The 26891-nt window shown below is 33.6% G+C and overlaps 4 protein-coding genes across 8 annotated transcripts; 3 read left to right on the forward strand and 1 right to left on the reverse strand.

The window, feature by feature from the left end:
• Positions 1–5175: 5175 nt before the first annotated feature.
• On the forward strand, positions 5176–7116 carry LOC107424675 (GATA transcription factor 18). The gene is made up of 2 exons (XM_016034525.4): positions 5176–6323; positions 6421–7116. Exons 1-2 carry the CDS (start codon positions 5859–5861, stop codon positions 6742–6744), a joined length of 789 nt encoding a protein of 262 aa, XP_015890011.1. The 5' UTR covers positions 5176–5858; the 3' UTR covers positions 6745–7116.
• A 3969-nt stretch (positions 7117–11085) lies between these two features.
• Positions 11086–14520, forward strand: LOC107424693 (uncharacterized). The gene is made up of 4 exons (XM_016034546.4): positions 11086–11970; positions 13565–13657; positions 13739–13806; positions 14239–14520. The coding sequence occupies exons 1-4, from the start codon at positions 11320–11322 to the stop codon at positions 14372–14374; spliced, it is 948 nt and encodes a 315-aa protein (XP_015890032.2). The 5' UTR covers positions 11086–11319; the 3' UTR covers positions 14375–14520.
• LOC107424692 (sugar transporter ERD6-like 6) lies at positions 14428–19614 on the reverse strand. Of its 2 annotated transcripts, none has more exons than XM_048479350.2 (18): positions 19040–19614; positions 18845–18907; positions 18637–18726; positions 18160–18219; positions 18012–18077; positions 17869–17934; positions 17712–17787; positions 17325–17389; positions 17115–17207; positions 16811–16891; positions 16627–16711; positions 16343–16389; positions 16171–16233; positions 16014–16073; positions 15743–15811; positions 15588–15647; positions 14877–14991; positions 14428–14784 (listed from the first exon to the last, which is right to left on the reverse strand). In XM_048479350.2, the coding sequence occupies exons 1-18, from the start codon at positions 19232–19234 to the stop codon at positions 14672–14674; spliced, it is 1467 nt and encodes a 488-aa protein (XP_048335307.1). In that variant the 5' UTR covers positions 19235–19614; the 3' UTR covers positions 14428–14671. The 2 variants fall into 2 exon arrangements, with proteins under 2 accessions (XP_048335307.1, XP_048335308.1); XM_048479351.2 differs by having other exon boundaries at positions 15743–15808; positions 19040–19611.
• Positions 19615–20377: 763 nt separating this feature from the next.
• LOC107424652 (DNA-3-methyladenine glycosylase 1) lies at positions 20378–22429 on the forward strand. 4 transcript variants are annotated; one of them, XM_048479306.2, is made up of 2 exons: positions 20378–21471; positions 22154–22429. In XM_048479306.2, the coding sequence occupies exon 1, from the start codon at positions 20425–20427 to the stop codon at positions 21427–21429; it is 1005 nt and encodes a 334-aa protein (XP_048335263.1). In that variant the 5' UTR covers positions 20378–20424; the 3' UTR covers positions 21430–21471; positions 22154–22429. The 4 variants fall into 4 exon arrangements, with proteins under 4 accessions (XP_048335263.1, XP_048335264.1, XP_048335265.1 ...); XM_048479307.2 differs by lacking the exon at positions 22154–22429 and adding an exon at positions 21550–21730; XM_048479308.2 differs by lacking the exon at positions 22154–22429 and adding an exon at positions 21577–21730.
• Positions 22430–26891: the final 4462 nt, after the last annotated feature.

Genomic DNA, 26891 nt, shown 5'->3' on the forward strand with positions numbered 1-26891 from the left:
AAAGAAATATTTGAAGTTTTATCATAACCTGTCAACTTCTATAACGATTAGTTTATAATACGAAACTTTTTACCCGCTAATTAACTGACCTCCTCTCTTTCAAGAGGATAAGAAAGACAAAGGGCAAAAAACCACTGGGAGGAGTGATTCGTGTAAGCATGGGCCATAAAGGGTCCATATCAAGGTCGGCTTCGTCTTCATAATTGACAGTCTCTACGTCATGCCTTCAAATATGGGCTCATGTTATGTCTAACTATGTAAAGCCCTTTTCCACTTGCTAAGCCCTTTGAAAGGGCAAAGGCCTAACGGATCTGACCCGTCAATGATCTAAACTAATGGGAACATTAAGGCGGGCCAACATTGGCCCACAAACCTCATGATATCCTACCCCCATCCCCCCCCGGGGCCCAAAAAAAAAAAAAGAAAGAAAAGAAAAAGAAGATCATGAATAGACTGTCAGAAAGAGGAAACATGAAAAGCAAATCATTGGAAACCCTCTTGATGTCTCCAAAATTAAGCATAATCCTATGGATTTTTTTAATTTAGATACTAAGAAAATAATTTTTAAGCCATTTGTTAGCAATATTCTCTTATTGTTAACTAAACAATTGCAAAAATTCTTGCAAAAGTACCTAGGATTCACTTTCTCTGGATATGTTGTAGTAGAACTCTGTTTGTTTGAAATATGTTGACAATGACTTATATAGTTCTCTATCCTATTAAGAATCTGTCTTATGTATGTGATCTATTGGGGGTAACTAAACCCTATTAAAAAAAAGGTCATGTAGTTTGAAAATATAATTAATAGTTTAATACTATATTAAGGTTTAAGTGAAAGTTAGCCTATAATATGAGTTAATAACAAATACAAAAATTAAAATAAAGGAAGGTCTCTGGATGGAATTTTGTTCCTAATTTTTTCTCTTTTCTTAAATATTATTTATTTATTTATTATTATTATTATTTTACCATGAATATCTTCCAAAAGTGAATTATACTCCTCTATGACCATGAACCTACAAATTAAAGTTTGGTCATAGATCTAAAATTTTCTCACCACCATGATTAAAATTCCATAGAAAAGAAAAGAGAAAAGGAGAGGTTTCTACAATGCCTTGCCTACTTTGTAATATTAGCTAGCCACAAAGGGGATCACAAAATAGCTAGAGAGCCAACGCTAGCTTAGGTTTTCCATTCTTCTGTTCTCGCTATGATTGCATTTATATTCCACTTTGGACGCAAAATAGCTAAGACATAAAATGGTTGAAAAATAATAAACATACAGAATTATTAGTCTTGATTGGACGATGTGCAAAGGGTTCAAAAGAGATTCAAAGTTATAGAAGATAAAGATTTAAATCCCATAGGAGGGAAGGTGGAAAAGCATGGTTAGGTGGTCGTAAAAAGGACATGCACAAGAAGACTAGATCTGAGCCAATCATAATACTCCCCAGTTTCTGGCATTTGGAATGTCGGTGGATTCATTTTGCTGATTCTCGATCAAGCCCTCGTATCATGCATGTTGTAGCTGATCATATATTAAAAAGAAAGTTTTTGCAGATCGTTTATATATATATATATATATATACATGTTTACATTTATACGTACAGATGGATTTTAACAATAATTCATTAATAGTGACTATAGAATTTTTTCCAAAATGATCATATAATATTCTTCAAATCCTTTTTTTTTATTTTTGGTAATAAATAATATTCTTCATATCAGACGCATTCTTCAAATCACAAGCCCACAAAATCATCAACTTAATATAATATAATTGTCCAAAAAACTTTATAACGTAGTACTATAGGTTTCATTTTCCAACACCTGTTTTGAGAAGTCAGGTATATATCAATGTCATACGACAAGATATCTAATCGCACGCCAAGAAGAATAAAGGCCTGTTCACATTGTACTTTGTTTTGCTTATGGATAATAATACAGTTCAATTAACGTTAATTAAATAACAATATTTTTAAGTTTTAATTACCCATTCTTTTCTTCTTCTTCTTCTTCTTCCTTTTTTTTTTTTTTTAGGTTAAATATTAAAAGAATTGATGTTTAATTAACCCTAGATTTTCAAATATTATTCACCAACTCCTAGCAAGAGTTTACTTAAATATATACGTTTGATAAATTATTAAATTAAAAATATAAATTTTTATAAAATATTCAAATCCTACTTCAATTTTCCATATCTGACAAAAAAATTATAATTCAATTAAATGTAAATAATACATAGACATTTTAATTCTTTTAATAAAAAGAAAAGCAATGATATTGGCATCTAATTTTTTTATCAAAATTTTATCAATCAATTATGTAGTAATTTTTTAATAATATTATCTTATATATATAGTTAGATAAATTATTTAAAATTTATTAAATTATAGATATTAAAATTTTGATAAAAAAATTTAACCATGTCATATTTATCCTTAAACAAAAAAGGGCAAAAATGTAGATCATTACAAAAACAGCAATTTGTAGACCAAGTTAATAATTGAACAAGAGAAAATTAATAATATAGAAGTAGTTTCTTTATTGCCTGAAGGGGCTTTATATGGTGGTTAGACCACCTTAGAGGAGACAATAAGAGGTTACAGTGTTTTAGATGTCATGATATACTGACAAGGAGATAACTTTCATAGGACGGCTCATTGGGGATTTTTTTTTTCTTTTCTTCCAAACGACCTCCTTTTTCAAATACTGGTCCACTTCCTTCTCCTTCTTTGCTTTTTTTTTTTTTTTTTTTTTTCAATATTCCACTTAAATATTATTACTTTAGCATCACCAGGCATATATAGAAGATTAAGATCCTGTCAAACAACAAAATCACTAGACCAATCCCTAACCTCCTCCTTAGCAAAATAGAAATAAAAAAATAAAAAATAAATGTTAAAACCCATATTAAAAAAATATGTATACACCATGAGAGAGAGAGAGAGAGAGGAGAAAAAGAGGGACAGACATTCCAGTTGTATTCTTGTTGCTTTTGAGGAATGCATTTTTATGCATTCCCAAAGCTCGTAATCATAAATATTTATTGCATATCAAGGGGGTAGTTTTATCACATTTGCATGCATGCATGCAAGTAAATCCCTCCACAACTTCCACGTGGCACCTTGGTTAGTGATAGTGATAATATATATATATATATGTATATATATATTTCTTTATATAGAGAGGAGAGAGAGAAGGAGATACGATCTGGGTTTCTACCTTGGAAAAGAGGAAGGGCAAAGACGAGAAAAGGGGTCCCACCAAATCCAACGAGCCACATAACATCATGATTAATGAAGCGTGTGTGCGTAGTTGAGTTGGTGAATTTAAAAAAATAAAAAATAAATAAAAAATGAGGAAGAGATTTTAATTAGATGATCAAGCAAATCCCAGAGTGGGCATTCGAAACAGAATAAAAACCAAAAATCTTTCATTAATTAGTCGGTATTTATGGGCATTTGAGAAGGAGCTGATCCCCACCACTTCCCACTGTATAGAGCGTGTAAAAAAAAAAAAATACAACGAAACGACAAAGAAAGACACAGGTTTGAGGGGTAAAACCCACGTAGAATAAGGACGCGTGGGGATAAGAGACGTGCATGTGTAATGGGCAAAATGCAACGCTTAGTGTCTTGGGCTAATCGCAGTTTTTTTTCTTTTTGGGGCTCTCGTAGTTTACAAAGCGAATAGAGCATCTTTTGGAAAGCGGTGGTCGTCCCGTTTGTCGAACTGTGGCTCACCAATCTCTAGACGATCTGATTCTCTTCCTCTCTCTCTGTGTGGCTGTTTTTTTTTTTTTTTTTTTCTTTTGAATCTTTGATCGACTGGGGTCGGTTTTCCAGATGAGAGTTTGTTTGTTCGGGCTCGGCCATGATGGTTGTGGGGTCGACTTTTCCTTTACTTGAGAGAGTTTTTTTTTTTCTTTTTTTTTTTTCATTTATATATATTATATTTTTCCGCCATTTTCAATTTCTTTTTTGTTTATTTTTAAAATTTGTTTTGGAACTTTTCTTTTTTTTTTTGAGTTTGTATCTTTGACCCAAAATGCCTTGTCTCAAACACAAACACACAAACAGGTGTTGCTTTGAATGATTGCAGAGTATCACATATAGGGATACCTTTATCTCTCTGTCTGACTCTTCTCTTTAGCTTTTTCTTCCTCTGTCTGATCAAAATCTCCGGATCTTCTACTATTACTATACTACTACTATTACTATACCAAAAAAAAAAAAAAAGAAAAAGAAAAAAAGAAAAAAAGAAAAAAAAGCCCAAAAGCAAAGCTAGTTGTTGGGATGGATAGATGGGGTTGATTCTGTATTCGAATACCTTGAGGAGGAGGTGTTGGTGTTTATTATCATGACGAAATTGGCTTTGTTTTTGGTTCACGTGATTCCACGGTACGACCACTGCTTGTAGTGAAGCTCAAAACTGGCTGTTATTGTTTGTTGTTGGACTTGAGATTTTGACGGATTGGACGTCCACTCTCCCCCTCACCCTCCCTCCATAACAACTAACGGAGTGGGTTTCGGTCATTGTTCTCTTTCGATTTTCAAATCTCCCAATTTTCAAATCTCAATCTCGTAAATGCGCGTGACACACATTGCAAATTATTAAAACCCAAATAATAATAATAATAATAATTATTATTATTTTAAGATTGCATATACCTTAAGAAAACTAAAAGGAGGAAATGAAAGTGGGTCCATTGAATCTTTAATGCCTGAATATACCTTATTGAAAAACAAAGAAAAGAAATGGGAAATGAAAGAGTGGGTGGGTGGGTGAGACGCAAGGTAGAGAGTGCGTGGGAGTGCTAATGGTGGGGGACTATTCCATTTTCCTTGGGAGGCTGGCAGTGACAGAACAGAGAGGGCAGAGATACGGATACGGACAGAGGTTTTGATGTATTGGGTTTGAGACTAATAGGCCTCGTGATCGGAGAAGGCAGATCCATGGAAGACTGTTCCCGCTAGTCACGTGGGCTCTTTTGACTAACCAAAGACCAAACCCCTCTCTCTCTATCTCTATCTTTCTCTCTTCTTAAAAAAAAAAAAAACAAAAACAAAAAAAAACATTGTTAGGAGCGCCCTATAGCTCTCCTCTTCTTCTCTACCTGGAGGTGGGGTCGAAATAGGGTATAAATTGAGTTGCAGCGGGGGTTAATTGGTAAGTGGTAAATAGGAACTAGGAAGTAACAAGCGGTAAGTGAGATAGAAACTCTAAAACACTTGCTCATACCCTACCATCACACTTCACTGACTCACTGACTGGGCATGACTCAGTCTTCTTCTCGCTATCTGTAACATGCAAATTGGGTCCCCCTCTGTCTTTGTCCTTATATACATATATATTTTTTTTTTCTCTCATATACCATAGACGTGTGTATATCCCTCCATTTGCATTTCACGACAACGTGGACTGCAGGTGCTGACTGGTATTTCGCCATTTTATTAGGCTTATAAAGCTAACAGACAACCAAAACCTTCTCTCTCTCACTTTCTCTCGTAGTACCATTCATAGCTCTCTCGTCCAAGTGTTTTCATTCAAACATTATATTATTACATTTCGCTTCAGTTTACTATTTGGCTAGCTAGCTCGTACTATTTTCTCTGGCTCTCCTCGCTTCCCTTTTTTAACTATAAACTCTATCATCAACCCCCAAAAGTTTGCATTGCCTAAGAGATCTTTACCACAATCCTTTTTTTAACTTCTTATTCTTCATTTTCTTACTATTACTTAGCAAACCCCATTTTCATCGTCCTTTGCGTGGTTTTTCCAATTCGAGTGTGAGAAAAACAGATAAAAAAAAGACTTGCTCGTAGCAATTGACAGACATCAAAGAAAGAAGAAGATGATGCATAGGTGCAGTAGTAGTTCTCATGGGAACTCGGTGGGACCCTGTTCATGTGGACTGTTTCACAGTCAAAGTAATTCCCTTTCCATGCTTTTCTCCATGCCAAACAACCACAAACCCTTTGATGAAGCAGCAGCTGAAATGTATTCTTTCGCTTCCCCTTCTTCTTCTGTGGATTGTACCCTCTCTTTAGGAACTCCATCCACCCGTCTCACCGAGGACGACGAGAAAAGAATGCGCCACGACTACCGTCGCAACGATTCCTGCGTGCCTAATTTCTGCTGGGACTTATTGCAGAACAAGCATAACAACTCTGCACCCACTTCTCACAAAAATGGTAGCCGAGGAAGCAATAATAATACCACCAATAACAGTGGAAGTGATCCTCTTCTTGCTCGCCGCTGTGCCAACTGCGATACCACTTCTACTCCTTTATGGAGGAACGGCCCTAGAGGTCCTAAGGTATGTCAATTCAATTTAATAAATTCGTTTTTCGTAATTGATGTTCGTACCTTTTTTTTTTTTTTAAATGGTTTTTTGAATTATTGAATTATTGCAGTCGCTTTGTAATGCTTGTGGAATTCGATTCAAGAAGGAAGAGAGGCGAGCCACGGCTGCCGCAGCAACATCCAACGGAGCAGTGGGTTCAAATGTAGTAATGGAATCTTCCAACCATATGTTTAGCCATCATCATAACAATTCGTGGATTAATCCCCAGTCGCAGAACCAGAAAATGCCTTGTTATCCACCTTCCATTGGCAACGAATTCAGGTTCATCAATGGTGGAGACGACAACCTCGAATCCGATACCGGCATTTCCTTCCTTTCTTGGCGTCTCAATGTCACTGATAGACCAAGCCTTGTCCATGACTTTACAAGATGAAAATTGAGACAAATTCAATTCAACGGTCGAGATCGTGCAGTTTTTTTTTCTTTTTTTTTATCTTTTTTCCTCTAAAGAAAAAAAACGTATCACCGAAAATGATGTGGAAGATGTTTGATGATGGCGATGGTTTTCCCCCACCATGGTCTACTCCGTCAAAATTCTTTTTCTTTTTTCGTTTTAGCTTTTTCTCCGTCTTACATAGATGGAATGAAAGACGGGATAATTCTATGTTCTTCTTAGTTCGCTTTTCTTTTAAGTTCTTTCTTAACTTTTTTTTTTCTTTTTTTTTCTTTTTTTCAGTTACATATATAAAAACTTTATGTTGGTTCGCTTTCTCAATTATTTCCGACGACGTTATGAAACATCTTTAAATATATGTTATATATAGATATTATATATATATATATATATCTATATATTTATATGTAGTCGTAATCATAGATGGTGAATGATAATGATATGACAATTTGTGTACCGTTTTATTGCTTCTTTATATTAAAGAATAACGTAGGACTTCGATACTACCAAATCATATCTGATGAACTGCAAGTTTATAGTCTGAAGTTCTCTTTTTATTTTCCTGAATTTCACAACAACTACAGAGTGAGAGATGCAAAGCAAAGCAATACGTTTATTTCTGGGGATGCATCTCTGATCGCCCAATGCACATGTTCGATCACTGTGTTCCTCTGAACCGGCACTGTTACGGTTCAGAACGGTGGAATTGTTTTGTCTTTTTCGGGCACTGCTTCAAATCTGACCGTCCAATTGGACTACTGCACCATATCCAAAAATATCAAAAAATATATATAAAATAAATAAATTTGGACTACTGTTTGTACGCCTGGTTGTGCTTTAAAAACCTAATAGAAAACAATCATCACGTATATATTAATAATATCTATATTATTTTTTTATTAAACAAAATTAAAATAAAATTTTTCTCATCCTTTTGGTCGTGTATATATATGATGATGATCCTCAACTGCATTTCAGTTTCAAAGTGATTTATTTCCAGGTCAATACTAGTCGACCATAAAATTGTCTGGATCATTTATATATATGTAGTATCATTCAGTCGATTTGTTTTATATCATGTGATAAACTGATTAACAAGTAACGGCCATTTTTTGAAAGTTTTTTTCTATTTGACTAATTAAGACCAATGCTCATATGTATAACATTTGTAATCCAATATTAAACCAATTAAATAGATTCGTTTTTGGTAAATATTAATATTTTATCTAAGCTCTCACTTTCTTATTCATTCAGTCTGAACTAATTAAATGCTAAAGATAGAAACATATACTTATGCTAATTTTTTAATTTTTTAAATTTTTGGTAGTATAGATTACAATTTTTTCTCTTTAATTTTTTTCTTTTATTCGTCGGAGAGAACGCAATAGGAAGTTGGATACCAAACACAAGGAATTTTGCTTATACGAGTCTTGGTGGTGATATAAAATCGGGGGTTTGACTAAATTATCTGCTAATAACTCAAGATCTAGGTAAAAGCTTCAAACTTGAGTACAATTAATATCCACTAAAAAATTAGGAATTTAATAACACAGTTTATATTATGATCAATAATATTAATTATGAATTAAAAGAAAGCTTAGCATGGGCATGAGCTAGATTTGTCATAATTAATTGGGTAATTGTGCCAATTTTCCGTTTCTTATATTATTTGGTGAGCTTTAAAATGGTGGGTCAAGCATAAATCTGCTTCGAGCCGCACTGTAAAATAAGTGTGATGACATTAATAGTCTTGAACTTCGAAAAACATGCATGCATTAGCTGGAAAGTTTTGGGAACGAGCTATATAAATGATGATTGCGCAATGCGCAACCAGCTCATTATATCATAAATTTCCATATCTCACTTGCATCGTTTTCTATTTTTATATTTTGGGACTTTTAAGACATTCGCATCCAGCCTCATGTTTTAATACGTGCCAAAATTTTTTTTTTTTTTTAAAAAAGATATATATATATATATATATATTTTTCGTTTTTTTCTCTCACACATGAACCTGAACCGTTCAGGTTCATCATCCATTTTTTTTTTTTTTTTTAAACTTTTTCCACTTCTTAGCTGTTGGCATTGTAAATTTTTAATGTGAAAATAAGAAGATAAAAAAGCTGCTTAAGGATAGGCAAAATTTAGGTGAAAATGAAAGGTTAATATTTTTCCCATTGAGCCAGAGATCCGAGATGACTCTCGTCAGATTTGTTCCAAAAAAGTTGTACTGTTTTTAGTCAAATGTAAAGTCTTTCTATTTCTTTTCCTTTTGATATGTTTTACTAATTTCATGTTGTATATAAAAACAAGTACTATATTCCAAAAACACTGAATTCCTAACCTTTGATTTTCTAAATTTTCTCTTCACCCTTTTTCTTTTTGTTAGGTAAAAAAGAAGATTTGCGTGTCAATTACTCCCCCATATTGCAATGCATTGCAAAGTGTTTAATGTATCTTCTTCTTCTTCTTCTTCTTCTTTTTTTTGGGCAAAGTGTTTGATGCATCTTTAGTATATTTAGCTTGACCACTTTGTAAAATAAGAAAGAAAGAAAGAATGGAAGATCATGTATACCTCCTAGTCTCCTACAACTAGTTTGTAACGCTAATATCATTTTATAAATTTTCTTACATAGGCAAATTTAAAACGTTCCAATCAGCATAAGTACTTTTATCAAGAGACGAAAAGTTTAAGAAGAATTAAAGCATAAATTGACTGGCAGTTGGGACTTTCGGTTTGGCAACTCCACCAGTTCACGATTGATCAACTGCTCTAACTTCTAAACCACACATTGGGCTTTTCCTGTAATGAAACCCAACTTACAGAGAGTGGGCCATATAGTTGGCCCCACCACATTGGATCTTAAAAAATCTCCAGTTTGCACTATTAAATTCCTTGCCATTTATTCAGAGGAAAAAAAAAAAAAAAAAAAAAACCTGGTGCCATTTTAATTTTTTGCTACATTACAAGGATTCTAATTCTGCAAATTTACAATGATTAGGTCTTGTATTATAACATATATGTTTTTCTCCCCTAAAAAGAGTTCAAAAAACAAGGGTTAATTCTTTCGTTTGGATGTCACACATCCTCTAAGTTCTTGTTTAGCATAATTATTATAAGCTGGTTTTGATTTTTGAGCCTCAAAAGTCAAGAGCCACATCTAAGAATGTTTGAACAATTTTTTGAAAGTTCTTTAGAGTTTAGACCTCAAAAAAGCTTTTAACAAAAGCCAATAAATAATAGCTTCTTAAACAGTACTTCTATAAAAATGGATACAAAAAAAGAAGTATAAACGTTAAGCACTTAAAAAAGACAACTGAATCGAAAATATATATAGATATAAATTTTAAATTTGCTTGATAAAAGAAACAAAGAAAATATATAGGAATGCAATAGATACTCGCATTATGCACAAAGCGAAGACAAGGAAAATTAAGTGGAGTCCCATATGAAATTTTAATGGATCCACGTTATGGAGCACGGCTTGTGGAAACACAAATTTCTGACGGAGGCCAGCTCAAATTTGTAAAGCAGAGGTAGGCAATTATTTGTTAGGCCACCACCACCACCACCTATCGATTTTGAGGTTTTATATTCCACACGACAAAAAGCCAGCCATCACGAAGTAATAACCCATTAGTATTTCAGCAATCAAATTTAGCTATAAATCAAAAACAAATTGTGAGATGATATAAATATTTGTTGACAAAAGAAAATTTAATCTTATGAACATATGTATGTCTTTTGGTCAACAATAATGAAAATATTAAAGAAGTTACTCTTTGCTCGTTATGAGATACGTGGATCGGCAATCACGATCACGGCCGATTATTATGTGCCTTAAAGACTCCTCATGTACAAATTAATTATCAAAATAATGTATTATATTTTAACATATGTCCAAAAAAATGATATGTATTAATGTAATATTGTAAAGGAAGTCAAATTATTGATTTAGATGTATGAAAACTTTATTTAAGACTACAAGCTTCTCTATTTATTTATGACGACAAGTTTCTCTCTATTCTCCATCTCTAAATGGTCCACCATAATATGAAAAGAAAGTTATGAAATAAAAATTCAATAGTAGGAGGTGTAGTTCATCCAAATTAACCAACCACCTTATCTGTCAATAAAAAACCTCTTCAATCGATTGAACTTCTTCATTTTTGGACCTAGATTTCGTGCAAGAAAAAGATATATTTTCAATCAAATTAATTGCACATTTAGTAGGACAGGAAGCTAGATATCTGTTTCTATTAATTCATTGCCTATAAAAGCTAAAAACTAAAGTAATTATTGGTAAACAAATTATATATTTTTATGTTCAATTCAACTAAAAACGTTGTAAAATTATGTACTACGTTGTTTAAATATAAGGAGTAGATTCCATCACAGTGACAGCAGACAAACAACCACCACCAGATCCAAAACTCCACCTCCTTATAAAACGCCGCAGAACTCGATTTTAGTCACCCAACATATATATTGATAATTGTAATCAGCCACAGAGTGAAAAACACAAAGAGGTCGGTCAATCAAATTCAATTAAGATGGTGAACCTTGTGGCAGCTCAGAGGCCATTGTTGCACGGCCTGATGAAAATGGCCGGAGTGAGACCCTATGCGGTGGAGATAGAACCAGGCACCACCATGAATATATGGGTTCCACTCGAAACCATTAACAACCCAAAGAAAGGCGAAAAGCCCGAGGTCGTAACCAAGCCCAGCAAGCCCGTGGTGGTCCTGGTCCACGGATTTGCGGCAGAAGGAATAGTGACGTGGCAGTTCCAGGTCGGAGCTTTGACCAAGAAATACTCGGTGTACGTGCCGGATCTTCTTTTCTTCGGCGGTTCGATCACTGACAAGACGGACCGATCTCCGACATTCCAGGCGGAGTGTTTGGCAAAAGGATTGAGGAAACTCGGGGTGGAGCAGTTTACGGTGGTCGGATTCAGTTATGGGGGTATGGTGGCGTTCAAACTGGCTGAGTTGTACCCTGACCTGGTTAATGCCATGGTGATTTCTGGCTCGATCTTGGCCATGACTTGCTCGGTGAGCGATGAAACTATGCAGAGACTTGGGTTTAGTTCTTCGACGGAGCTTTTGCTTCCCACTTCAGTGAAGGGTCTGAAGGCACTTCTCTCTGTTGCTGCTTACAAGAAGCTCTGGTTCCCTGACCGCCTTCATAAAGACTACCTTGAGGTTCGTATAGATCAGTTTTCCTTTGTCAACTTTTTCTGTTTTAAATTTCTGAGAAAATAGTTTGAATTCATATGCATGACTGGTTAATATTGTCACGCTCATGATGTGGTTGTTTGGAGATCGGAAATTAGGTTGTAGCCGTGGTTGGGGTGGCGTTAATTAGTAGAGCCTACATATACCGTGATTTTTGCTCCCATGGCTGTTGCAACCGTTTTCCTAGTAAATCAGTTTTTTTTTTATAATTATTTTTCTCTTACAATAATTTGGGTTAGAATCCCCAATCCCAATAATAATAATAATAATAATAATAAGAATAAGAATAAGAATAATAATAATAAGCTTTTTGTTTTGTTTTGTTTTAGTTAATTAATGTCAAGGTTGTTATTGTGGGTGATCTAATTGTACTAAATGTGGGTTTGATTATATGAAATCAACAAAGTCTTTGTTAAATGTTTGTACAATTCATTTTAGGATATAAACTAAAAATCTTGTTTTGCTAAAAAGGTTAATGAAATAAACAGAGTTGGAGAAACATGGTTAAGCTTTAATTTGGTCAACATGTTGATTGGTTGACCCAAGTTTTCGAGTGCCAGTCAGGAGCACCTTTAATTAAAAAGCTGTACTTTTTCTTTTTTTGGGTCAACCAAAAAGCTGTACTTGAGGGTGCTTTACTGATGAACAACAAAATTGAGTACGCAAAGCAAATCGAGTATATATTTGTGAAAGTTACGACCATGAACCAATTGGGGCTCTGCTTGGGACCACAGTATTTGTCGTCCAATTTGCAGGACTCAAAAATGGGAAGCATGCATGTCTACTGTAGCTCTGCATGAATTGTTTGTTGATAAAGAAACCAGGAAGAGGTCATTTATGACAGAAACCTACCCCATTCAGTAATTGGACATATCCATCCATATAAGATCAGATTGAGTCCACATGGGCAGCACAGTTTATTATTAGGGTATCATAAATACTATTTTATCAAATGCATTTTTAAACTTTGACGAAGACAAAATTTTCTTGAATGATAAATATCAATACCAATATTAAATGTTCATATTGCCTTTTCAATTATATATGTCAAAAAAATAGAATCTGCAAAAATGATGGAAGAGTATTGGATTAGATCTCAGATCCCTTAAATATTTTAACATTAAATTTGTGAAATATTATACCATTAGAGATGCTTTTATTATTATTATTATTATTATTTGTTAATTTTTTTCTTTGGATGAAATGCTTTGTCCTAGAAATCTATTTTTTAATCATAATCTTTTCTGCTATATTTTAATTTCATACTATTTATTTAGTTCTTTTAAGACGGATTTTAAATTTTGAGCATATTTCCTAAAAAAAGAAAAGAAACAAAGATTATAATCATAATTCAAAAGAGAAATACTTACTCGGTTTCTAAACTGAGGAAGCTCGTTTAATTTTTTTTTTTTTATTGGTTCAGGTAGCTCTTTTATTTAATTGGTATACATTTTGTAAGAGAATGGTCTAATTCTAAATGACATTTGAAAAAACAAAACAAAAAAAAAAAATTATTTTGGTTGGCAAGCACTAATAAAATTATTCCTGGAAACAATTATAGGTGATGTTCACCAACAGGAAAGAGAGAAGTGAACTACTAGAAGCTTTGGTCGTCAGCGGCAAGGACCCCACTACCATCCCTAATTTCCCACAGGTAATAAATATCAATCGGTCAATATTCCCTTTCTTCCAATATTATCTTGTTAAACAAACTAACCAATCACACCGTCCGCAGAGAATACATCTATTGTGGGGTGCGAACGATGAGATCTTCAAGCAGGAGCTTGCCCAGAACATGAAAGAGTATGTCCAATTACATTTCTTGGATGCTTTTATATACGTATACATTAATTTTGATCGAGGAATTTGTTTTTAGTATGTCCAATTACATTTCTTGTATGCTTTTATATACGTATACATTAATTTTGACCGTGGAATATGTTTTCTAACTATAAGAGGTTTTACATTTCTTGTATGCTTTAATTTTGACCGTGGAATATGTTTTCTAAGAAGTTTTCAACTATAAGGGGTAGTGAATGCTAAAAGGTTAATATTTGCCCATCTGGATTTTTTAGGTTTACATTGTTAGTTTAAATGCTAACACTTGACAGGTCAAAAGATTTCCAATATAAAGTAGAAACATGTTCACATAAGCTTTATACATCTATGCATGCTTAAGGTCTTGATATGATTCTTGTGGTGCCTGAAATGGAATCTGAATCAATGTGCTTACAGGCAACTTGGAGAAAATTCAACATTTGAAAGCATTGAAAAGGCAGGTCACTTGGTTCACTTGGAGCGACCCTGTGTTTACAGTAGATGCCTCAAGCGATTCCTTGCTTCCCTTTATGCAGATGAAACCAACAAATGACAGAAATTTATTCTCTAAGCTTCTGTATTCACCCTACTCAGCTCTCTCTAGTGTTTTTTAAGTAAAATGAAAATTTCATTGTTTATTGATCTGCTTTGAACATTCTGGTAAACAAAAATATTGCTTGAATGATTTTGAATTCTATTTGCTCTGCTTAGTCTAGACCAACTCATACAATCAAAAAAGCTTTTAATAGAGAAATCTTTACATGAAATTAACGTGAATGATAGAAAGACGAGAAAGCTTTGCCTGCACTTTGAACCAGAGTAAGCTGCATATGGTGCTTAAGCGAAAAATTTATCTGAATGACCACTGAATTTCTTCCAGAGTTCTTCCCTTGGTTTCCGGGACCCAAAGTGTCACAAAAGCAACAGTAAAAGCAGCCACCAAGGTGTAAATTGCAAATGTACCTGTAGATATAAAGAGATCTTAGCAGTTAATTGTGACACACAATACACACACAAATATATGCACCGCGAGGGAGAGAGAAAGAGAGAGAGACCTCCATGACTCCAATTCAAGAGCAAGTTTGCAGTCATTGTGATGGCCCAAGATGTCAGCCAATTTGCCAATGTTGCTATGCTGCCAGCAAGGCTCTTAATATTCACAGGAAGGATCTAATGAGGGAGGAAGTTGTCAGTACTTCAAAGCAAATAACCTTTCAACAACTGGACATAAGCATCTAATGTTCATAATCTTATGGAATTTGCATTGACCTTTGGGGTTATTGTTGACTTAGACCCACATAACATTATCGAGAACCATGACCGCAAATGTGCATCGACCTAAAAAACTGAAATCAATCCTCTATAACTACGATCTTTCTTATGGCTGCTTCAGAATGGTTGATCAAACATAATGGCTTATTTCCTTATAGCCGACAAAGAACCTCAACCTCATATCATTGATGACGGAAAGTGTTCAACCAAGTCTAGGGAGGTTTGTGTGATTATAATTTTCTCTTTAAAATTTTTTAAAATAGAACTGTATGATAGCATAAAACATTATGTGTAGTTGTACCTAGGTTTCATAGGAAAGGGCCAATTAAAGACTTATGCACTCTGCTATAGTCCTTATTCAAAGATGACAATGGCTCCAATTAAGTTTTAATAGAAAGTACCTCATACCATATAACTAAGCAAAATAGATCTCAATCTTCTAAAAGAGTAACATTTATTCCAGGTTCAATTAGAATAGAATTTAAGTTGCATACCTCAGACATTATAACCCAAGGAATAGCTCCAAGTCCCAGGGAAAAGAAAATAACCATAGCCTGGATGGAAATTGTTGGCCAAAAAAATTGGAAAATCTTTAAAAGTGAAAAAACTTCAATAAATAAATTAAAGAACATGCACAAAAGATTCTTACCACAAGCCCGACGAGGGAAAGTATTCCCAAAATGTCATATAGAGGAGAACCTTTCGATGCAATACCCTGCTACAGCCAGAGAAACATTAAATCGCGGCCACCTCATATTAAAAGCTAAAATTATAAAAATAAAAATAAAATTCCAAACCTTTTAACAGTTTTTTAAGATAACTCTCACCTGAGATAGTACTATAACAGTGTGGATATAGTAGCACCCTAAATTTTATATATAAAAGATGAATGAAGAACATAATAGCATTGAAACACCAACCTCCAAAAAAAATGCGGCTGACACAAGGATGAGGCTAAAAGTCATTCCGGATGATGACACCTACAAAATTGAAATTAAAATTATCTTCATCTTCTGTTTTCTCTTCAAAATATGTAAAGAGACAACTATATCAAGTGGGATGATTGCTCCAACGCACAATAAGAAGCAGCCTTCGGCCAGTTTTGTCCACCAACCAAGTAGTGACTCCAGTGGCAATAACCTATAATGACAGGCATTTAAAAAAAATAATAATAATAATAATGGCAATCACAAGCACAATAGTTATAACATGGTGGCATAAAAATAGTATGAACAAGGCAATGCCATACCTGAATAGCACCAAGTCCAACTGTTGCAACATTACTTGATGAAATCCCTGTATAAATACATAGCAGCTACATCAACAGAAGCCATATTAAGGAGAAGCCAAAATTGATTTCAAGCCTTAGTCTATCAATTCAAGGCTGCATTTAGTTTGGAAGACGTACAGAATGAGGAGAAACAACAACCTTAAAAGTGGTTTAATTATGTACATAATACAGGGACTTTAAGTTACAAGTCCAATTTATCTGAAGCTTAACTACATAGCAATCCAAGTTCAAGGTGTTCTAACCAGCATTTGCAAAGATGTTGCTGGAATAGAATAAAACACCATTGATGCCACTAAGTTGCTGGAGAACAAGTAATCCAATTCCTATCTGTAGCATATATAAATTACCGTTAGAAGGAGATTCAAAATTCAATAATACAGAAAAATATCACAGACTTATAATTAATTTCATAACAAACCCGTCTACCATCAAAGGAAACCAATATCTTCTCCTCTTGAGATCTGAAAACCGGATAGTAGTTCTTCTACCTGTTGTTGCTACAGATCTCTGCAAAAAGTAATTTATTCGACATAATACTATTCCCACGAAAAGTATCAACTATGTGAGAAATATAAACCCATTTTGCTTATCATCCACATCTTTATGGTGCAAAAACTTATTGAATTAAGTTGGCTACAAGGTATAAATTTCATAGAAAAACTTTAATAGTATAAATGTACAATGTTCCATTATTTTCTTCTTCTTTTGGTCAAAGTGATGGATTTGATACCTTGATCTCATTCACTTCGATGGAGATGTCTGTATCAAATCCCCGCAAAACTTGCAAGGAGGCTTCAAAATCCTCTGTCATACCCATTTTGGCCTTAACATCCCCCAAAAGATTAGCAAGAGGAAACCAAATTAAAAATATAGAGAAAAACAAGAAGTCAGTAGAGAAAAGATAATGCTAGAATCCAATTAAAGAATGGAAGATTCTTACCAGCCATCGAGGAGATTCTGGTATGAAAAATAAGCCAGGTATCAGTATTGTACATGGCAAAATTCCTGCAAATACGAATCAATATCACTTATTTGATATTCATTTCAAATCTAAAGTCTAGACAAAAACCTATGCATTAATAAATTTGATAATGAGAAAGAAGTGATGTTTTGAAATCCTAATAGCTGTGTGCCTTTATCATATCAATTCCTCTCTCCCTTATTTGTACACTATGCAATTGGAGGAATAATAATAATAAGGTGCACAAACTTGCGTGCAGTATTGTGAACGTTATACAGCTACCTGAAATGCTAAACGAACTTTGTTTGCCATACAACTGTTAACAGCTTCATTTCAAATATTAAGCCTACTGCATGTGGGACCTACCTATCACTGCAAGTGCTCTCCAGTTGACAAATAGTCCCAATAAATAAGCCAGCACTATTCCAACTGTCACTGAGAGCTATGCACCCAAAAGACTATTTTAGTTTATGTAGAAGGAATGTAACAAACAAAAGTAACAGTATAAGAATGCAGAACCAACCTGGTTTACAGACCCCAGGCTTCCTCTCATGTTTTGAGGTGAAATCTCAGCAATATATACAGGTACCTGAATTTAGGATCATCACAAATTAATACTTCCACTATAAAGAGTATAATTAAAAGAATAAGATGCCACTACGTTACCGTGTAAGAGATTATACCCACACCAAAACCTTCCAACAACCTTCCCATAAACAAAAACGAGGAATCCTACAAAGGATGAGAGCATTTACAATGAAAACGCTGGTTTAGAGCATTGAATGAAGGGTGTAAAATTCTATTTACAACTTACTTTGGCAAATGATATTGCAAGCCAACCAATGATATTGGGAATGGCAGCAATCATCAGCGACTGCAAGTCAACCAAGAAAGCAGCATTAAGAAATTCAAATCTGATACTGTTATTGTCATGATATGCGTGCAAACAGAAACACTTCTCTCTTTTTTTTTTTGTTTTTTTGTTTTTTTTCCCCCGCAATAAACAGAAACACCTTGAATAATGAAATTTGATCATACTATACTAGGAAATGAAAAAGATTTCAGTTGTCTTTTATTTCCTTGGATGAAAATTGACCTCAACAAAAACATACGACCGTTGTATTTTAATGCCAATTTAGTAAAGATTCATAGTATATCGGTTCTGTATCTGATAACGCTTAATGAATTTCAAGATTTAAATTTTGGTTCCGTTGCTACATTTTCTCGGTAATCAAAGAAAGCTCAGGATTACATACTCAAATGTTGGCTTATCACGCAAATCCAAACATACCCCTTTCCGGCCAATATATTCTGCAATCTGACCACTCGCTACTGCTCCAACCATGGCACCCACATTCGATAAAGAGCCAAACAAAGAGAACTGTCCCCATTAATAATGAGTTAGCCAAATTGTTCCCCAAAAAAAAAAAAATTGATAACAGAAAAAAGGATATCTTAAAAACACAATTCAATACAACAATAAATGAAAGAAGCCGCACTTCTGAAATTGAAAGTTTAAGATCATTGATGATTTCGGATTGCGTTGGGGAAGAATACCCACACTGGAACCACCAAAAAAAAAAAAGACAAAGAAAGAAAAGAAGCCCAATACATTCGTCAAATAAAAGAAAAATAATAATAATAATAACGTAATTACGAACGAAATTGAAGAGAGAAGGAAGAGAAGGGGTCACAGTGAATCCGAATTGGACAGGTCCCAAGGCGACGATGAGAACGCAAAGGACAACGGAGACGGAACCATCACGAAGGACCTGGGCCGAGGAGGACATGATGCTGGATTGCCTCGACCCCATCCTATACCAGCTTCCCGTATGGAGAAATGGCTTCCTGAGATCTCTCCCATCCTCGGCCTCGTCTCTGAAACTCATTTCCCGCTTTTCCTCAATCCCAGACCACCGCTTATATTTATACTCAACAAAAACAACTCACCGATAATGGCACAAAGAGAACGCTAATGGCTGCCAAATTGAAGATTATGCAAAGGACAAGAACAGGGTGGTGGATATAGAGAACTTTGTGGACGTAGAGTGGGATCTGTAGAAAGATCGATTCTCCCCCATGCGAGCATTTACAGCTATGTAAAACGTGTCGTCTTAACAATAATCGGCAAATGGCGTATCATGGCTCGTTGATTGATTGGATATGACCAAAATTTTTAAATTTAAAATTATAAACCAAAAAATAAATAAATAACAGGTTGGTCGGAGAGTCTTATCCATACTATGATGATTTTCCATGACAATCAACTTTACATCATCTTCCCGTATACAACAACATTGAAACGTATTATTGAAAGATTTTTTTTATATGGATTTTACCTGTTTTTAAATCATCTTAGACACTTTATTAAATTTAATTTTTAATTGATGTCATTATTTATCTTCAATAAAAAAAAGAAGGGTTAGGGTTTGTAAAAATAAAAAGATATTCAAAATTTTCGCTTGTTAATAAATGTCTTTATATCAGTACCAGGTGAAATTTTGCTCACTTCCCATTCTCTCAATTGTGGCTCGTCGAGTATTATCCAAAAATGTTAAAAAAATAAAAGCTTTATGTGAAAGTAAACATCTTCTTCTACCCAAAACCCTTTGATTGTGAGTTTAATTAGGGGAGGCTTTTTTTTTATTATTTTTGCAAGACAATTAGGGGTCTCTATGTGAAAAGAAAATTAAAAAAATTACATGATTCGTTGTTCTATTAAAAGAAATTTGTGCATGATCAACAATAAAAATGATGATCCATGCATATATCTTATATACATATTATCTTTTTGAGGTGGAGTATTTCTTTTTATCATAATTTATTTACCACACTAATGTTTTTTTATTTGTTTTTTTCTTTTTTCAGCCAAGAAGATTAAGCTTTTTATGATTACTTGTTTTTAATACATTTTTTTATGATACATTTTTTTTTTTTGGGGCTAGTTAATAGATTAATACATTATTGGTCATTGGATATTAGTCATGCTTCTATATTTGTATTTGATGTTAATTTTTAATGTAACGGTCCTCTTTTCTTACTTGGAGACCACGTTTGGTTTGCAGTCTTATTGAAAAAAATGAAAATAAAATTCCGACTCCAAGACTGTATAAACCCAGGGCTCAAACCGTTACCCCCTCCTGCCGCAACTAACACCCGCCATCATCATTCTGTCTCGATGGCCAAGCGTAAGCCTTCCAAATGTCCACCCCAGACCCAAACACAAACCCAAACCCAAACCCAATCACCCACCACAATATCCCCGATCAGCCCCTCCATTTCCTCAAAAATTCCATTCCCATCCCGAAAAATCCGAAAACTCTCTTCCATAGCCTCCGGTGACAAAGTTCCCCTTTTGAACACCCTCAAATCCTCAATCGACGACACCATTGATGAAAACCCATCACGGCCCTCCTCTTCTTTGATCAAAACCCTCAAACCGTTGACTTCCGACGGGGAAATCGAAGTCGCTCTCTCCCATTTACGTAGCTCCGACCCACTCCTCGGGACCCTCATCGATGCCTATCGCCCTCCGGCATTCGATTCCGATCGTTCGCCTTTCCTAGCTCTCGCTAAAAGCATTCTCTACCAGCAGCTCGCTTACAAAGCCGCTAAATCTATCTACACCCGCTTCGTCTCGCTCTGCGGAGGCGAGGATTTGGTCCTACCTGACGCCGTTCTTTCGTTATCGGTGCAACAGCTCCGGGATATCGGAGTCTCTGGACGGAAAGCGAGTTACCTTCACGACCTCTCAAGCAAATACAAAAATGGGACTTTATCGGATTCCTCAATCCTTGACATGGACGATGATACTCTGTCTACTATGCTCACCATGGTTAAAGGAATTGGGGCTTGGTCGGTGCACATGTTCATGATATTCTCGCTTCATAGGCCCGACGTACTTCCGGTCGGCGATCTCGGTGTGAGGAAAGGTGTGCGGCTCTTGTACGGCCTGAAAGAGTTGCCTAGGCCATTGGAAATGGAGGACTTATGTGGAAAATGGAAACCTTATAGGTCCGTTGGTTCTTGGTATATGTGGAGGCTTATGGAAGCCAAAGGAGTAGTACCAAAGGAGCAGCAATAATAGAGACAAATTGAAGTTTTTCGGAACTTAAATTTGGATTAGGTACTTAACCTCATCTCTTTCTTTTCCTGTTTCTTTTACATTTCATTGGTAAATATTCACTAATTTTTTAATTCTCAGCTGAAGCATGCAAATTCTACCGTGCAGGGTTTAAGCTTTTCACACTAGTACACTGTCTTCTTTTAAAATCATTGTTTCAATTATGGATAGGTTTAATTGAGGTTATATTGTACTTGTAAATGATTTTCAAACGAAAAACATCTCTTGAATTTTTTCCATTTCTTGAACTTATTTTCATTTACACCAAGTGGATTACTTTATTAAGTTGCAAATTACCAACATTTAACCAAGATGTACTTTTGTTTTGTTCCTGCAAAGGTTCTTTATTGTTCATTAGAATTTTAGCTTGGTACAATGTGCCTTGTTATATGGTAGCATGTATATGGGCTCTCTGGGCGTCTTAATTTAATCTAAGAAGTAAAGAGGTTGGGTGGTGAAGCGGGTAAATTACTGAAGAAACCTTTAATTATGCTCCAATTACAAGATATTATGAATTGCGATGAATGTTTTGGAAGGAATTGCATGTTTCTTAACTTTCTCGGAGAGATCAAAGTTACAGATATTTTATTGAAGAATTCACGAATTTAGTTTAGAAATGAGGTTATATAGATTATTGAGCATAAAGGTTCCTCGGTTTGAGATATTTAACTTTGATATATTCTAGTTTCTTTCTTTCTTACAGCAATAGCATGCTGCTAGGCCCAATCAATTGCAATTGGAAGACCTCATGACAAAGATCTGTAGGATTCAAGCACTGCAGACAGGAACTTAAATAATACTGCAGCTAATTTTTCCTTTCATAATTGCTCATTCTAAGTTAATCTGTAATGAAAAATTTTAAATGCAAGAGGTTCGTCTAGGTTCAGTTTGATGTAGACATGACCTTAATTTCGAACATCCAAATCTAAACATTTATAATATCCTGTTGCGTTTACTTCTATCAGTTATGATTTTTATATTGACAGGGGAGTCCCTACAGACTTTATCCTGTGCGTGAACACATGTGAGTGATAAAAAGTTCTAAGAACTTGGTAGAAAGCTTGGGCATACGGTTTTAGATATAATATAAGCGCTTTTGAGATTCGTGAATGAGATATATCTATACCGAAATAGCTCGCGGTTGTTTTCGTGAAGTCGTTGAGGAGAATAATGTGAATTTGAAAGGACTAAAGATGGGTTTGCCTACTTAAAAGGACTAAAGATTTGCCTAATTTCTTCTTAATTATATTTGGTACTCCAGGCTTGAGAAATTCCGTAAAGAAATTTTCTTCAAAATTATAGCAGCCAGCAACAAAATGGATGGAAATCGTACCCTTGGTCCTAAAACAATGACAGGTTCTAAGTTCTAAGCTGCTAGTAAATTTGAAAATAACAATTTGAATTTGTATTAAGCTATTATAATTATATTCTAAACTTTCTAAAATGTCCTATCTGTTGCACTTGAAAGCTTCTTAGGATAAATGTTGCTTTATAATATTCTGCATTAAGGGTAAGATAAAGCAGGTGGATTATCTTTTTCCATGTAAAAAAGCAATACCCATATTCTCGTACTTTGTAATTATTAATAATTTAAATGATTAAAGCGAGGAAAAAAAATAAAAAAGAAGAAGAAGCAGCACCAGCACCAGCAGCTGTGATCAAGTTCACCATATTGCATGCCAAAGTATTTTGTGCTATATCTGCAAAGAACGAGTATCTATTGGATATTTGAGATTCAAAATTCTCATCCATAAAATGATTGAAAACCTGAAATAACTGCACCGTGAATCATAAATGGACTCTCACGGGAAAATTCACGATGTTCTTTGGTCCCTTTACAAAATGTCAAAATCAAAAGGGAAAATTATTGCTGAAATTTAGTTTTTTGAAATTAATTTTTTTTTTCATTATGTTAAATAAATAATAAGAAAATTTTGTAAACAATTAAATTTAAAATTTTATAATTTGTATTTTTAAAATAATTTTAAAATTATTTTTTATTGATTTTTAAAATGATATTTTCATATATGAAAATAAATAATTTTTTCGTATATTTTTCTATATAATTTTTTATATACATGAAATTTAATCTTTTATAATATTTTTTATAAGCGTTCCCCTCTATGCCATATGGTAATGATTCCTCTGGTATTACAACCTTTACCACAATAATGCTACCCATAGATCAAATTATTTCATGGATTGGATTTCACTTGACTGTCTACTGCTTCTATTTTAAAATAAATATCTATTACTATTTAAAAAAAAATTAAATTCTCACTAAATTTATTAACGAATTAATTTGGTATATAAAAGAAAATTGATTTGACAATTACTCAAATAAAAACACAAGAAAATAAAATGAATCTCGATATTACTCAACGAAACAATGATTATTCGTCATAAAAACCAAAAAATGAAAGACAGACGGAAAGATCACGAAGGGAACCAGAATCTCAATCAAAGATACCAAAGACTTGTAGATTAATTAAAGTTAATGAAATATTCAAAATAAATGGGCCCGGTGTGGACATTTAATCATGGGCCACGTAAACAGATGAGGATGGGAATGAGTAGGATACGAGGTTATGAAGTGGCCCAGCAAATATTGTTGTAAATCTTTTTACAGATCAAGTGCTTATTTGACCAATATGTATATTCATGGTATTCGTACACACATGACAGTTGTATTTGCTTAAGCTATCAAGAAGAAGAAGAAGAAGATAAGTGTATTAGTTAAGTGTCGGCACGTTACTAAAAATTATTTTCACTTGATTCCAAAGGAAACACTAATTCTCTTATTATCTACTCACGTTAAACAGCATTTTCGGAGAGGCTTGGATGACTCACTCACACCAAAAACATGCTAAATACTTTGGTCCCACTAATGGACTTGACATGACTAAACAATTGACATGCTAGCTTTGCTATGTTAGATTTCAAATATATATATATATATATATATATATATTTTTTATTTTTTTTTCTTTTGGGTCTGGGAGTGGTTAAAATTCAAATATTTGTTTTAGGCAACACTAGTTTAGGTTTTTCTAACCTGTTTTCTTTCCCAGTGAAAGGAATTTCAAAATTTTGGTGAACCAAATCAACCTGAATTTTGTTTTTTGAAGAATGCAGTCTGGCCCTTTTTATCTATGATCTTAGCTATATAAGTCCTTTTTCAAATATAGACCTTTTTTTATATACATCTATGCCTCAAAGTTATTTATGTACATAATTAAAAATATTTAAGTTGAAATCTATTTTCAATTTCAATATGTTAGGAATATCAAGCTTTTACTAAGTGATGTTGCATAATGAAATGTTATTATTTTATTGATTGTATTTAACTTCACTTATTTTTCTAAATATTCATTTTTTCACATTTAAATTAATTAAATTTACAACCAATGAAATCATAACATGTCACCTTTAAAATAATTTTTTTATCATTAAAATTATTTGAATATAAAACTTTATACATGCAGAAGTATAAATAATACTACTAGATTATCCCCATAAAATACATTTATCACGTTTATTTCTTTTGGTAATGTATATCTTTACCGCAAACAACATGCAATGTGGCACTGGCAGTACGAAAAAATTATTTTTGTTCAACTTAATAAATAGTGCATGTTGTTTAATATTAAATACGATTAAACATGAAAAGTAAAAAGCTGGAACCTATAAGTCTAAAACCCTATGAAAAAGGAAAACTAATGAAAATGACCAAAAGTGCACAACGAATGGATGGTTAATAGTAAATATTTTAGCAAAACACAAAAAATAATAATAATAATTAATTGTGAATAGTGAACATTTTTGTCGTTTCCCATGGAAAGGAAAACTAAAGAATTTTTTTTTCCCAAAAAAGAAAAAAGAAAAGGGAAAAGTGGGGAATGGTGATTGGTAAGACCAAGTGTTAGAGAGATGCTCAGATGCATTACCGACCAATTCATCCCATACACAAACGAATCGGCGTGCAGGTGGTGATGTGACCTCTGAGTTCATAATCCACATTAGATTTGGTTGTCTCTCTCCCTTCCTATGACTCCAATTTTAGATTCTATTTTTCTGTATTTTCATGTTTGGGGATATTAAGTCCATCCTTGCGTTTTGGAACCCAGGTGCCTCTATAATTCTTTGTTTTTTTTTTTTTTTTTTTTTAAAGAGAAAAGAAAAAAGGTGTCCCTATAATATTTTGGACACCCTAGCTCAAAGCCTTAAGCCCTCCACTTCTAAATTTTGTTTTATCCCTTTACCATCTAGACAAAACTATATGTTTACTTATTCATCATCCATATATAATTCTAATTTTTTTATTTTCCACTAAAAATAATACAAAGTCACATATTTTTCATTTACTTGGTTTTTAAACATCATATGTACATGTATATACAAAAGGTGGATTTAGATTTTAGAGTGAGGTGATTTATGTAGTTCCTTTTTTCAGCTTATATACATTTCAAAGTTAATCTTTGTAGTCACTAATCAATTGTCGATCCAGAAAAAAAGTTATTCTTAGTAATCCCTCTTTGAAATATTATGTACTGTTTAATATCAAGAATAATATTCCCAAGAATATAAGGAACCTATTGACTAATTAATTATTGTTAAAAATATCATATCAATTAATAATTTAGAACTAAAATTTTAATTGGATACACAACAACATTTAACAATTAACACTTTAATAAATCCCATCAGATAAAAAAACCAGTTTGAAAATAATATAAATCACTAAATTAATAAATACTACATGTTCTAAAGTTCCGTTCGACTTTAATTAAATCCATTAAGCTTTCATACTTGTAAATTAATTTATCAAGTCATAAAAGAAAAGAAAAACTTTATATCAATAACCATGTTTTGTATATTATTACCCCAAAAAAAGAATGTTTTGTAGATTTAATAGTGATTAATACAAACTTAATAATTTCTTAAGCGCATTACTCTCAATAAAAGTTGCTCCAAAGGATTTCAATTAGTGGACCACAGAAAATATAGGGAAGCAGCAAATAATTTCCTGCAGGCTTTTGTAATTTCTGTATGTCCGCGGTTAGTATTTATCAGGATCTAATTTATTTTGGAAATTGATAACACCTTTGAAGTTCGAACCCAAGTTTGGGTCAAAGTCTCGATCAAAAAACCAGTTCCATATTAAAAATGTTGTGATATTCAAATCCAAAATAGGGTTTGAATATATATATATATATATATATATTTTCGTTTATGAACATTGAACAAACCGGGTTTGAATCAGATTTATGTTACGGACTGTTACCTAAAAGATTTATATGATCAGGGACTAAGGGCCCACAAAAAAGGAAAAATGCTCTAGGACTTGGAAGATTGAAAAACAATAAAACGATGAATTTCTAAACGAGAACATGGACAAAACTTCACACGGTCCTTTTGGGGGA

This window comes from Ziziphus jujuba, chromosome 7, assembly GCF_031755915.1.
Source record: "Ziziphus jujuba cultivar Dongzao chromosome 7, ASM3175591v1".
Classification (NCBI taxonomy): domain Eukaryota; kingdom Viridiplantae; phylum Streptophyta; class Magnoliopsida; order Rosales; family Rhamnaceae; genus Ziziphus; species Ziziphus jujuba.